At 43.7% G+C, this 15,203-nt stretch overlaps 1 protein-coding gene across 2 annotated transcripts in view; it reads left to right on the top strand.

The window, feature by feature from the left end:
* Nucleotides 1-15,203, top strand: part of tmem145 (transmembrane protein 145) — a 33,993-nt gene that overhangs the window by 6,411 nt on the left and 12,379 nt on the right. The window contains exons 2-5 of one of the 2 annotated variants that reach the window (XM_053432667.1): nt 5,929-6,003; nt 6,488-6,565; nt 8,070-8,159; nt 9,120-9,221. In XM_053432667.1, coding sequence (XP_053288642.1) covers nt 5,929-6,003; nt 6,488-6,565; nt 8,070-8,159; nt 9,120-9,221 — 345 coding nt within the window. The remainder of the gene's footprint in view (nt 1-5,928; nt 6,004-6,487; nt 6,566-8,069; nt 8,160-9,119; nt 9,222-15,203) is intronic. The other variant, XM_053432666.1, reaches the window with a different exon arrangement.

Here is a 15,203-nt window from a genome sequence, read left to right as displayed (position 1 = left end):
TTGTGTAACCCTGACTAATGAATCATTGAGAAGCCCAGCGGTCCAGGGGTGACTTGACTAGCTGATTGGTAATTAATTGTTAATGAGGCTTAGCAAGCAAACAGGGATCTGGAGAAAAAAGACGGAGAAGAAAGGACAGAAACCGAGAGGGAGGGAGACAGAAAGAGATTCTAAATTGATCAAATACTGCATGAAGGCATAGCACTTGATTAATGGTGTGTATTATGTACACACACTCGTGCAAGCATGCACACACCCTCGGGGAGGTGGTGGAGTGACTCTGCATCACAATGCACCGGCCACAGGGAAATAAGAAGACTAAGAGGGAATTAAGGTAGACACCTCATCCACTGTTCTCCAGGGCTTAGTCTTTTTTCTGCTCCATACTGAGGCGCCCAAATGCACAAACACACACAAACACACACACACACACACACACACACACTGGCCTAAAGCCTGGATTATACTTCCGCGTGGGATCGATTCAGCCGTTTTGAGCATTCATACTTGTGCACCGCCTAAACGCAGTTTGGCGGAGGAGTTTCTATGTCACTGAACTTCAAACATTTCAAACTGAGAGGATTGTTTCAAAGTTTATGCTAATGAATGATGAAGAGCAGATACTTTGACAGAAATCGCAGCAATGTAGAAAACTGAAGACATCGGAGGAGATGACCTCTGAACTGACTGAGGACGATGGTCAATGAGCTTTTTGATCGTGTTCGGCCGCCAAGAGACAAGGACGATACAAGCTGTCAAGCAGAACAACTGGTTGTTGTGTTGTTAGTTGCAGCGACATGTAGTTATATTTCCAAGGAGGTGCACATGGCATGAGTTCACAGAGTGGGTAACTAGCTACACCCCACCTGACAGCATTGAGTCAATGCAGAGGGATTCACTGGCCTAAACCTTGTTGTTGGTATCAGGCCCCCAGATGTGAGTTGTACTAACAGCTGGTAAACTTCATACAGGAGGGCTGATAATATGATGGTCTTGTTTGAGTCACTGGTCTGCCTTTATATGGGCATTGTATAAAATCTTGGTGTGTCTACACCTATTGTAGGAAGTGCACTCTTTAGGCCTTCAGCCAGCCAGATCTCAATGGAGTCTTTAACAACCATGCCAGTGTCTTACTGCCCTTTCACTTTTCATGTGGGACATGCATGGGGAGCGTTCTGCCTGCGTGTTGGTTACTGTGCTGGGCTCAATGGAAACGCACAACCCAGTTTCAACCCTGACTCAAGCATAGGGACGTTGTTCACATGCTGCCAAACCTGCATTCATTCAGAAACAGTCATCTTTTTCACACAGGTTAACCTTGAAATCTCTCTGTGTAACTGTAAGGCTGTTGATGATCAGTCTGCCCAGTAAGAGGAAGTGGTGGCAGGAGTAGAGGATTAGCCACGAGAGGTCAAGAACATGAGCGCGAGCTGAAGTAGCTGAGGTTAAGGAAAGAGTGGAGGGATTTCTTTGGGAGAGAGAGGCTTCTACTTCTCCTTCCTCTCAGGTTGGAATCAGGGCACAGCTGCAAGTAAGGATTCTTTAACTCACATCATAACTTTCTAATGTCATACATTATTGCACATACCAATCTCAATCTTTCATGGTGAAGGTTCTAGTGTGTTCTAGTGCAGATCTACTCAAAGGAAATTGTTCCAGCACAAACTGATATCTTACAATTAATCATGCCTCCAACGTTGTGTCAGCGGTTGTGTTCAATTTCCAGAGGAAAATGCCCAATTTCTTTTTGAGGATTTTCTTGACAAAGCCTTGAACTCAATCCCATCAAACACCTTTTGGGACAAACTGAGCCACCGACTGGGAGCCAAGGTTTATCAGCCAACATCAGTTCCTGACCTCAGTAATGCTCCTGCTACTGACTGGGAGGAAATCCTTAGAACCCGGCTCTGAAGTCTGATGGAAAGACTTCCTAGAAGAGTGGAGGCTGTTAAAGCTGCACACAGTATCAATACATTCTGAACAGGAATTGTTCAAAATTCAAAGGTCAAGGTCACTGTGACCTTTACAAAACATGTTTTTGGTCTTGTGACTTCATCTCAGCAGCACATTAAGGAAATGTCCTCAAATTTGGTGCAAACAGTAACAGAAGAATTAAGAGAATTTATAAGAATTTGCTGGTCGAAGGTCACAGTGACCTCATACGGATCTGGAATAAAACTGTATGTAGCCTGAAGCTGCTGCGGATGGTGGAGGCAAACAGCCACAGCCTGGTCATCATACTTCATCCTGAAACTTTCGTCCAGTTTCACGTCTAATCACAGCCCAGTTTGACCTTTTGAAATCTGTGGGCTCATGGCTTGAACTTCTGATTAGATATCATCGGTTTCTGCTGCGTTTGTGTGTGAGGAGTTTGCTCATCCAGCGAGGGGGCACTATCTGCGTCGGACGCCATTATTCATTCAGAGCTGCACACGGCTGCTTGATTATTGAGAAGATCATTTGATAACATAAGTGACAAAAGACACAGTCAGTGTTTGTGTGTTTGAGTGTTTGTTAGCTGCTGCTGTGGATTCTCTGACACCATTGGTGCGGGACATTTGATTCGCTACGTGTGCATGTGTGTTTCAGCTGTAACAGTGTGACACATATGCACATATGTTACCCCCCCCCCCCCCATCCCAACCACCTCTCTCTCTTCTCTCTCCAGGGTTTCGTCTCTGGGTCAGTGCTTCCCTGTGTTGCCCTAGTTGTCATGGCTGCACCCTGGACGACGCACGGCGGTGGGACCGGGTCTCAGGCTTCGGTGACTTTCTGAGTTTGCCATGAATTATAGCCCCGAGTCTCTAGGGGCTGAAGCCGGCTGGCAGCGGGTGAATTATGGCTGCGGTTTTGTTAGCTGTGATGTATGAAGGCGGCGGCGCTAGCCACACTGTGCTGCTCCGGTTGCACTTTATTCCTCAGCACAGAAATTACTGTGCTTGTTTATGGAGAGGGAATGCAGGGCAGAGGTAATTACAGTATAATGGGGCATGGGGAGTTTGGCTGGTTGGATGGCGATCAGGAGTTCATAACAACCAACCTGAAGGCCGGTTTTAATAAGAACCGCGCTCCAGTTCTCCAAGAGGCAGAAATGTTTGAGTGTGTGTGGTGGCTGGATGAGTCCAACCAGCCTGGGTTCATCTGCTTCTGCTTCAGATCTGCTTGAAGAGTACAATTTATTTTTATTACCTGAGGTAGAGCTTGTTCAATACATCAGCATAATATATCCTGCTGCGAGAGATTTAACCATCTGGGGTTCTGGGATTGTTTTTCTGTTTTTTAAAGCGGACATTGCAGCAGCGTAATTCATCTGACAGCTGTGAGAAATGATAGATGAAAACCTGTCGTGTGTCAGCATATATCTGGTTACGATTGGTTCTTGTTGAAATTCTCACACAAGTTGAGTGTTGGGCTGAAATGATGAATCCGTTTTCAGAAGAGCTGCAGATGAATTTCTTCGTCTGGAAACTATAAATGGTTTAAACTGTTACAGCTCTAATGTAATACTTGATGAGATTCTTGGTTATGTTTACTTTAATCAAGAAAGTATTATAAATTTACCAGGCAATCTAAACAAATTATTATAAACTATTTTGCATATCTGTTTGTGTTTTGACAACAGGTTTAGGATATCTTGTTAAATGAAGGATTGTGCGCCAACTAATAGTTGCGCTTTAAATTAAGATCATGTTAAAAAAGTATTTTCAAAAGGTTTTATACTGGCGCCTGAATTGAAAAATATACTTTAAAAAGACAAGAAAGTTGACATTGAATAATATTTTGGTTTATGACATTTCCCAATGAATATGGGGCTCATTTATGCAATGAATAAGAGTAATAACAGTTTTGGGACTGGCACCCAAACATGTATTAGTATCTGCGTAGAACTATTTTAAAATAATAACCATCCTGTTAGTGAGTCATAAATAATGTGATATTCCCACCATTGTCCATCTCTAAAATGGAATTACTGTCAAAGTAAAATACTAGAGCGGCGCTCTCTGCCAAGGCCCAACCGTCCCTTTAAATTCAATTAAGCTGCACTAAATTACACACACCCAAAGAAATCGGACCTCTAAATCTGCCAGATTTATCATTTTCATGGAGATCAATGAATTATTAACTGAAAATTGGCAAAAAAAGCCTCAAACACACCATCTCACAATGGTAAAGAATGTTGGAGGAAAAATTAAAGTTAAACTGCACATTACTATCGCTGTCAAGCTCGTGTCTATAATATAGTAAAAATATTATATTTCTATCAGATAAATAACAAATAAATGTTACTACATGTGCGAGTAGCGGCCTGTTGAACCTAGTAGTTCTTTCAGTTGATGTCTCATTCTTGGTGTGAAACTCTTCTTCTACTCTCGCTGCCTCTCGGGGCCGCAGATAAGTGATGTGGTGTTAGTGCTGTGTTCACTAATATGACCCAGTATGATCCATATAAATCACACACACACACGTACACATACACACACACACACACACACACACACACACACACACACACACACACACACACACACACACACACACACACACACACACACACACACACTACCAGCCCGATGCTGCTGCAGTGACTTATATAAGCTCAGTGAAGTACACCATCAGCACTATTATCTAGTCTCATGCTGCCAAGCTTATGGCTGAATAATGTTACTTAAGAATAGATAGTTTCTTACTTCTCCTCTCATCGCTCATCCACCTCCTGTTTTCTTACTGCTTCTCCACCTCCTCTTTCACTTTTCTGAAACTGCCATGCGATTGGATCCTGGCCCTGGAGAGATGTCTGTGTCTGTCTGTTGTTGTGCCGGTCTTTAAATCTCAGTAGAGATATATCCGTGGTGCCAAGAGAATCATTATAATAACAAGTGATTAAGTTTTAATTTATGCGGGGTGATATCTCGCTGATGGATTGGCACTGAGGTTTTTCGCTGACATTCACGCTTCTCAGACAATAGAAGCCATTGACTTCGGTGATCCCCGACTTTTCCTACAGACGCTGACATTTGTGGCTTTGAATGAGACGCCTCAACGGTTATTGGATTAATTGCTGTGAAATATGATCCAGGCAGTCGGTGTTTTTCGGTCACGGTGAAACATCTGTCATCCTGCAACTTCTCATCAGTCTGACTGACAGCTGTGAAGCCCCTGACGTCCTGAAGGTGATACTTTCCTCCCTGCATGCTGCTGATAGCCAGTCACAGGGGAGGCGATGTTTTCGGGTTGTCCATCCATCTGTCTGATCCATTCATGTGAACACGATATCTCAAGAAACGCCTTGAATTAATTTCTTCATATTTGGTACAAACGCTCAGTTGGACTGAAGGATGAACTGATCAGAGTGTGTGTGTGTGTGTGTGTGTGTGTGTGTATGTGGGGGGGGGGGGGGGGGTTAGATGTTCAGAGGTCAAGGTCACTATCACCTTACAAACATTTTTTGATCTTGTGAACGCAGCACTGACACATCACTAACACATCGAGCGACTTTATTTGAACTTGGTGCAAACGTTCAATCAGACTCACGGATTAACTGGATAGATTTGGGTGGACAAGGGTCGAAGGTCAAGGTCATTGTGGACTCACATAACATATTCATGGCCTCATTAAACATGATATTGCAAGTCCAACTAAAAAATGTGGCCATCGGTCGTTGAACTGATTACATTTCAATAGCCATAGGACAAAGTGAACTCATACAAGTCTGAAGGAAAATGTGGATGTACTACACTGGTTTGCACTGGTGATAGTTCTCCACAGAACTTTATAGAAGGGGCTCAGTAGAAACCAGCAAAGAAACATGCTTCACGCTTGTCTTTGCTTCGGCTGTTATAGAGTTAGAGATGGAGCCTTTAACCTAGTTTCTATTTTGCTTCATGCATTTTTATCGTTGTTTCCCTTTCTTCTCTTTCTTGACGACAGGACTGGGTTTTCCTCACTCGCTTCTGCTTTCTCACCGACTTTGGACGTCTAGATTTCCGGTTCCGCTATCCAAAGGTAGGACCATTATTTAGTGTGTTTGTGTATGTGTGTGTTTGTGTTATGCTTTGCAAGTTGCTGCAGCATGCCGACACTTTCTTCTCTCAAGTCTTTCATATTTTGTTTTCATCAGCTCCCTTGACTGTCTTTCTTTCAACTAAGTTGTCTCTCTTCTTTCCTTCCTCTTACCTCATCTAAACCAATGCCATCGCTTGTTCTCTCTTCCTCTGGCTGTTCCTGCTGCACCCGCCTCGTCCTCTTTTCTTATTTCCTCCTCCTCCTCCTCCTCCTTTTTCCTCTTCTCCACTTTATCTTTCTGTATTTTGCTGTTTTTTCGTCTTTGTTTACGCATGCCTTGTTTTAGCCTGCAGACTTTGGAAACAGTATTTGCCGTCTAAATCTCAAATCTCAAACCGTCTCGCCGCCTTCTCACTGATCTGTGCACATCCCACCCAAGCTTTTCTCCTAATCTCCCCCCCCCCCTCTCTCTCTCCCTGTGCAGTCTCGCTGCTGTCAGAATATATTGCTTTACTTCGATGACAGTTCTCAGTGGCCAGCTGTGTACAAGAGGCCTGAAAAGGTGAGATACTGACACGCTCTGCATCACGTCTTCTGACAAGCTATTATTAAAGAGAAATACGACCCCATTTTCTAATTTGCATGTCACCATGGTAATCAACAAGCCCTGTGACTCCAATTTGTTAATTTTTCACATTTTGAAAGATGGCTCGGGGCTCATGCTGCTCGGAATAAAACAAACCGATTTTTCTTAACACCCAGGGAAAATATTACATTTTCCAAATAGTATTTTCACTAGAATGATGTATTATTGATTATCCATGCAGTGAACGGGGATGGTACGACGCATATCAGGTCTCAGATCTTTGAATTTTAAAGAGTGGATTCATGTAATATTGGCCCATCCCTGAGCTATTAGAGCATTACGCTTGAATAAACTTAATCTGTCTTGTAGTTGCTTGTTCAATCCAAAAGCTATTTATTGGAAACACTTATTTATTCTGTCAGCCATTCAGTCAACAGTAGTGCAATGTATCCAATCATGCAGATCCAGGTCTGGAGCTTCACTTGGTGTTCACATCAAACATCAGAATAGGGATGGGATGTGTTTTGTTTCTTTTTCTAATGGGCTGGTTTAACTGGTTCCTCTGCTGGGATCAAAATGGTTTCTAGATTTGAGTCAGAAAAATGTGCTGGTGAGCAACAACTCTGCAAAAGAAAAGTCTTGTTGCTGAGAGAGGGCAGAGGAAACTGGCCAGACTTGTTAAAGCTGCACAATGCTTCAATCTGTGAAGCAGATGCGGCCAAGAACTCAAATCTGAGGCTGCAGCCGACACAGATTCACCAAAACTGGAGCAACGAAAACCCATAAAAGCGTAGCCTGGTCTGGTGAATCTTCTGATTGGGTCATGCAGGTGAGGGGGTCAGAGTTTCACATCAACACCATTAATCTGTGGACCCAACATGGTGTTGACAGATCAGACAGGTGGTGGTGATGGATCTGTGTGTGAGGAATATGTTCATGACACCAATCAATCAATCATGTTTGAGTACCACAGCCTCTCTGGGTTTTGCTTTTAGCATTGTTGTGAACGCACTTTGACGTGTCGACACTCGCCCTTAACAACACACAAGTGTGAAGCCAAAGATCTGACTCTGGAGATGTGTGTCCCACAACCAGACAGACAGAGATGAAGAGATTAGAAACCAAACAGTTATCGCACACACAAGAATACAACATTGACCAAATACCTTGAGTTTCTTGGCTCATGTAGACATTTTGTGTCGCACTCTTCATTTTGCTGACATGTCTGACACACAGATGTGACATCACACTGAGTTATTTCCAGCATAGCCAGAACAAGCCCAGTGTTTCTCAGCTTCTCAGCTTCTGGTGTCAGTTTCCTAGAATCCAGAAGCAAGTAGCCTTCACTCAAAACTCGCCAAGCTGCACAAATATTGATCTGCCTGTCACGCAAGGAGCGCTCCATCACACGCAACCCTTTCAGTTCCATTGCGATGAATTACTCTTGTTCCCGTTTTGACTTTCGTCTGTTTACTCGCAGCAAAACTGTTACCAGAAGGAGGCGGTGCTGAGGCCCGAGAACAACCAGGTCATCAACCTCACCACCAGCTACACCTGGTCCGGCTGTGTGGTAAGAGCGCACATGCATAATGCACACGCACCCACCTGAGCAGAGCAGCTTCCCTCATGTCAGCAGGCATCCGTCCTGCCAGAGTGCCCCTGAGCAACACACCCACTGTAATCTGTTATTAAACACTGAGTGTATCAGTAACCAATCATGACCTCTCTGTGTTGTGGTAAACTGTCTGTCCGCTGAAGAGAATCCCATCATTCCTCTCAACAGATTTTCACCAGATTTTTCCAGAAAGATGATATTTTTATCTTGTGCACACAGAGGCAATATCTGTTTAGTAAAGACACGACTGGCCGATGCTTTGAAGACAACACTAATTTTATAAAAGTATTAACATAGTCCTTCCATCGCCTGAGCCTGTTTTCCTTTAGTATGCCAAGCAAATGATTCCTGACAATCCTGTGTCCCTGGGCAAGAGCACATATATGATTATGTGAGTTTTCTCCAGGCTATGGTATGAATATATATATTTTTCGGACTTCAGGGGCTCAGTACAAGAGAGATGTTACAGAGGAAAATGAAGAGAGGCAGACAGAGAGCGAGAGATAATGGCCTGTAATGTGTTTTCGTGACGTTGCACTGACGCACACGTTTCCACGGCTGATGATGCATCCCAGGCAAACAGAGAGGCGTTGAAAGAGCTTCTCTCTCCTGTCACACCTTTCTTTATTTATTATTTTTTAAATATTCCTCTTATCTCCCTTTCAATAAGCAGCACAACGTGTTTGTTTATCACATTAGAAAGTGTGATTGCCAGCGTCGCTCTGTTGTCGCGGCAGTCTGAGGATCCTGTTGCCACATTACCGACTATATTGGGAGGTGAAATATGTTCATATCTCGATATATCAGGCTCCCACTCTACTGTGATAATTCAGTCTCAGAGGAAAAGAAATGTCACCTCTTTTTGGAATGCGACTTCCTCTGTGCATCACTCCCCCTTTGTTTCCTCTCTCTCAGGTGGAGGGAGACGGGGACGAGGAGGTTCTGAGCTGCGTGGGCGGACGCAGCTTCCGCTCGGTGAGGGAGAGATGGTGGTACATCGCTCTCAGCAAGTGTGGGGTAAGAACTGCCCCCCCCCCCCCCCCCCCCCCCCCCCCCGCTGCAGGGGCAGGTGCACTACCAGGGGGGTTACCATGGAAATGCACCACTTTTCTCCCACAGACCGACTCAGAGGATTTAAACTCGCCCGTGTAGTTCTGCTTCACTCCAGATAAACAGAAACGTCATCACTGTTGTTAACATCCACGTCAACTGTCCATCAAAAGTGAAGCAAGATGATCTCCTCTGGGGGATTAGTGATGAGAAGAGCTACGTGCACATCGTCTACGTCTAAACACGCAACGGAGTTGTGTTAAAATGTCCGAAAACAGCTATTTTCACACGTTAAATTATTTATTGGCAATTTTGAAGTCAAGCAAAACTGTTTTCTGGTGCAAGCGCTGGCATCAGATATTACCCCCCCCCCCCCCCCCCCCCCCGAAGAAGGCTCAGTGGAACGCTGGATGTTTTAAGGCTACTATTTGTGCTGGCTCCTAATACATTTTAAATCGACCTGAGCATAATTTTTGTCTCAGCATGCGCTTTCTCATTTGAGCGTTTTACACCAGGCAGCATTTAACATTCCAGAAGTGATCTGAAAAGGCTTAAGACAAGAAAACGGCAAGTAAATCTCACCCTGGGATTTACAGCAGGTAGATGGTACAACTGGGTATTAGGGCCATTGAATGTAAAAACCCTGATCTTGACACATTGCAATATATATTCCACTTATGATTATGAAATGATTCCAAATAACTTAAATACCACTGAGCCACCAGTGCTCCGAACTCATTAGATGTTACAGCTGATCTTGTATTTGCACTTCTGTCTGTGATTTGCCTCTGGACACCGAAGCGTTTTATCTCTCCCAGAGTGTTTCTGCACCAAAGCACCGAGACTCTGCTTTAAACGGTGCTAACTGTGCTTTTGTACGGGCTCAGCTGAAGCCTATTGATTAGCCAGCTTCAGGGACTTTTAAGACTTGTGTTGTTTGATAATGGGATTCAGTTTTAATAATGCTCCGGCACAAAACGAGCAGTGTGGCGGGCTGCGTTGTGTTGTTTGGTGATGTGCGTCTGGACTGCTCTGCATGGGGGGGGGTTGTGTGTGTGTTTTATTTGTCGAAAGCAGGCGAGGAAAAGGGTGAACAAGTATCTTCTGAATTTGAATCACTGCTCCTCTGCCTGCCTGTCAGTGTTACGCCTCTGGACATGATTCAGATTTGTTTATGTATATGTGTGTGTGTGTTTATGTGTGTGTGTGGTTGTGTTAGAACTCGTGCCCTTGTACGGTTCTCTTTTTCTTTGCCAGGTTGGTTTTTGTGCTGTCGCATCATGGGAGAGCCGGCTGAAGGGGGACATGATTAGAGCGGACACTTCCTGCGGAGTGTTGCTTGGTGTCACTCCAGCGTCGGCTGATGGACACGCTGCCTAATGCCGTTGGACTCGAGTATAAAAGCTTGTCTCCTCTCCCGGGGACTTATGCATGCTGCGCCCTGAAGCCAATTTCCACCTCTCGTCACTCGCCTCCTCGCATCCCTTTTGCTTTCACACCTGTCGGTCTCTCCTACCTCCATCGCTCACAATCTTTTGCGACCCTCTCTTTCAGCTCCCTGTCACCAGGCTGTGACGAGCTCCACACCGTCTCACATTTATTTACTTCTGTTCCTTCTGCTCCGCTCGGTCAGCCCGTCTCTAATTGTGTTCTTCCTCGCCCTCTCGCCGGTCTCGTTTTCTTTGCCTTCTCCTCATTTGGTGCAGTTTTTCCTGGCATCCGCACTCACATATTTCCGTCTCTTTGTTCCTGTTTCCCTCTCATCCGGCGCTTTCATGTTCTTGGCATCTCAGTCTTTACCTGAGCTGAAGTGGATTTCAAAGTCTGTATCAGCTCATGAGCCCTTAACACCAACCAGCCAGTGTTTTCCTCTCGATACCAGATGCAGACTTGCCTGCGTGTAATGATAAAATATGAGGCTGATTTTATTTATTTAACATTTCCAGGCAACTTGATTTATTATAGCAGGAATAAAATCAGGTTGCAAAAAAAAACAACACTATTTCATCATTAGAAATTAAATTGAGGACCTCTGCCAATCAGGATGAAGGTTTATAGACATGTAAACAAAGGTCACTGAAGTTTACATGAATCTCCATGCTTGTATTTCCCTTTATATATATATATTTATATAGTGTACATATACCATACTGTACAGCCCGGCTTTAATTATATGTGTGTGTCCGTTTGGCTACACGTTTTTGGACGGATGAATAACTCCTACTCCTCTGTTATTGTCTTTCATAAAATAGCTTTGGTGGTTGGAGGTCTGGAACTAATTAGGTGCCATTAATTGAAAATAAACAGAAAACAGAGCATCTCAATAATGTGGCCTCGTTTCAATCGAGCGCAGCAACTGTTGTCGGAGCTTCAGTTTATGAGCCGTTTATCCTCGTGGTCTTACAAACAGAAGTGGAGAAATGGAGAGCTTTGAATGGCTGTAATCAACAACTGCTTTATTATGCCGAACAGAATTAGCCGGTAATGAAACAAAGCCGGCGCGGTAGGGAGCCGAGGAAAGAGCTGAAAATAAGGCTGGTTGTTAATTGGAGCGGCTCGGCCAGGGGATTCATCTGGATACAACAAACGGCTTCAAGATGCACAACACTTCTACTCTACTTTGTCAGAAAATTGTAATCTGTATCTTTGGTAAAGACTTCAAACACACACAGGAAAAAGATCCTCATCGTGTTTTTACATCAGAGCCGACTCAATCGTTTTCTGAGCGTTAAAGACGTGGCAGCACAGAGCCCTGACCTTCAGAATAAACTGGGCTGCCAGCTGTGAGCCTGTCGCCCAACATCAGGGCTCGAACCCAGCAACATACAGTGAACTTCTGTGGCTTGGATCAGATCCCTGTTATGTTCCCAGAGGAGAAGAAGCTTTTAAGGCAGCGTGTTAAAGAGACACTTGAAAAGCCCCTGAAAAAACATTAGTATTAAGTCTTTTGTGGCTTTGAAGTGAAAAAAGTCAGGAACATCTTGACCTCTGCTGTGAATTCTTCTAAAAATCGGTCTGTTGTCCCTCAACTTAATTGAAGGAGTCACCTCTGATGTCCATGGTTTGTGAAAAGGCAAGTACAACAATCACACATGGACAGAATATCCAGATGTATGTAGTTGACTGTCTCAACACTCGCACATACTTTTATCTTGTTATTGTACAATTGCAGAATAGAATTACTGCACGGACATATAAACAATGCTTTAAAAAAGGGTGGAGTTGTATGGGTTGTCTGTTTACCCAGAGAGATGTGCGGCAACAACATCAACAGACGAGGGCAAAATGATCGAAGGCCAATGATCATATACAAAAACTAAACCAAGACACAACAAAGAACAAGTAAAAAGTTTGATGTTTCATGATATCGTGAGGAAAGAAGCTTCTAGCATCTTCGGTTGTGAGACACAGTGGACGCAGCCAGAACTAGAATGAGTCCGTTCCTCCATCAAGGTCCAACATTTCTCTTCTGAAACCACATTTACATTAACTACACCTGGATTTATATATGGATCAGCCCCAAAGTCTGCACCAAACACAAATATGCTTGTTTCTTCAAGATCCAGGAATGAGAACTCAAAGAAATCTCAATGTGTTGAAGAAAGTGGGACAAAACATCCTGGATCTGCACCAAAATTGAAGGGATTCTTCCCTGATCTTCCACTGAGTTGTGTAATCCTAACTAACTAACAAACAAATGCAGATAAAACATAACCTCCTTGGTGGAGGTAAAAAATACAGCACATTGTTCAATAGAATGACATCTGAAGACTTGATAAAAATAAAATGTTAGCCTGGTGGCTACTGGATTACTCAACAAGACAACTCTGAGTGCTTATTTCCCAGGGACTCTTGAGAAGACCTTTCTAAACGCTGTTATCAAAAGCGCAGGGGAACTCATGATTTACAAGACTGTGTGAGAACCCCTTCAGTGTGGAGGCTCTTTACATGTGCAACAAACATCCATCCAGTCACTGTCTGTCAGACAGAGAGACGGCCTGCTGTGAATCACCATGTCTCTCTCTCTCTCTCTCTCTCTCTCTCTCTCGCTCTCTCGCTCTCGCTCGCTCTCTCTCTCTCTCTCTCTCTCGCTCGCTCTCTCTTTGTATCTTGCTCCTTTTCTCTTCACTCTCCACCTCCTTTTTTCTTCTTCTTAAAACTTTCTCCCTTTCTACATCTATCACTCTCTTTATCTCCGTCTCCGTGCTCTTTGTGTCTGTATTGATTTTTGCAGCAGTGAACGATCCATGCTTCTCGCCCTCCTTGATGGAGAGAGTGAGACGGAGTCTCAGGCTGCCAAATGAAATCAAAGTCCTTTCCCCCCCGCCTCTCTTTTCCCTCACTCCGCGGCAACAAGCGCGAACTCCATCGGCTTTGAACTTGTGTGTGTGAAATGAGCTCTCTGTGCTCCGATTGTCAGCCCATTTCTGTCCCCCCCCCCCCCCCCCCCCCCCTCCCTCGCTCCCTGCTCCCTATACCTGTCCCCCCCCCCCCTCACCTCCCAAAGTCTCTCTGCCTCTTTATTAGTGTGACAACTAAAAATGAACATGATTTCAACAGTGGTTTACCACACAGCATTTCTCCATTCCTGCGTGTTTACATACCCAAATATTCTTTCTGTGCGCTCTCTTTCAAAACAAAATGTGGAACACTACATATTTCTAATTCACCCTAACAAATAATTGATATGTGTGTGTGTGCGTGTGTGTGTGTGTGGCAGTGAGTATTAATAATGGAAAAGGAGAAAACTCTTCATTAAATCAGAGAAAACAGTTAACATAGATTTACCTCTCCTGTTTATCTGGGTCATCTTCACATTGGTAGCACAGGAGGCAGAGCTTCATTCACTTCTTCTTACTCCACTAACTTCCTCCACACACTCAGGAGGCCCCTCCCCTCAGGCCCGCTTGCAAACAGAGTGACTCTATAGCACAATTACACTGAGAAGCTGAAATAACAGAGTGTCCGCTCCCAGGGGGATCTTGATTTCGTCTCCTCCTGGAGCAGAGAAGGTGTGATAGAGATCTGGACTAAGTTATTCAAACTTAAAGCTGTGCCGTGATGGATTTAGACTCTTCCAACTTGCAACAGGCAACTTTTCCTCACTTTAATATTTAAGGAGCTTTTTAAACATTTTTGTTGATTTCTCTGAATAATTCATGGTCGTAGGTTAAGGTGATATTTATGAGTTTGTACAAATTGGTGCCGATCCAAATAAAAATCTGCATGTAGTGAATTTAAATGTGGTTTCATAAGAAGACTGTGTTGTGTGGAGGTGTTCGCGCTCTGAGGACAATTCTAGTTTATTTTTGTCATAACACAATTTCTTTCACAACGAAGAGCAACCAGTGGAAAGTGACGAGTCATTGGAGAAAAAGAAAAAATTTGTCTGTCAACACAGAGATGCCTTCTGGTTTATGGGTTGTTCTTTTTGGTAGCCAAACAAAATGTTTGTTTTTCTTGAATGTGAAAGCCTTTGTTATATTGCTATTGATGAAAAGTATATTGGAATAATTCTTGATATTTTTTTGTTGCACAGCCCTATGTTCATACTCAACATACTATCACAATATTTGAATATTTATCTATGAATACCAGTTCATCAGTATCACCGTGCTCCAGTTGAATTCCTTATGAGTTCTAAATACTTTGTGATGCAGAACTTTGAGGATCATATACTTTAACTAATAAAGTAAAATCCACTTATCGCCTTCTTTTTCTCAGCTTCACACTGGAAAGATAAGAATATCATAAAAGTTTTAAGGCGTTCTTACTGTTCTTTGCTGTTCAGGGCCATCAACCTGCAGAATTGTCGAGTGCAGCTTTTAAGCATTAATGTGTACTTTTGTACAGATCACAAAGCCTGTAACAATTTTTTAACCGTGGATTATTAATCACATCTGACCTCCCTCTCTTCCTCTCTCTCCCTCTCTCCCTCTCTCCCTCTCT

Source organism: Pleuronectes platessa, chromosome 10 (assembly GCF_947347685.1).
Source record: "Pleuronectes platessa chromosome 10, fPlePla1.1, whole genome shotgun sequence".
NCBI classification, from domain to species: Eukaryota; Metazoa; Chordata; class Actinopteri; order Pleuronectiformes; family Pleuronectidae; genus Pleuronectes; species Pleuronectes platessa.
This window is presented reverse-complemented; position numbering and strand designations above follow the sequence as displayed.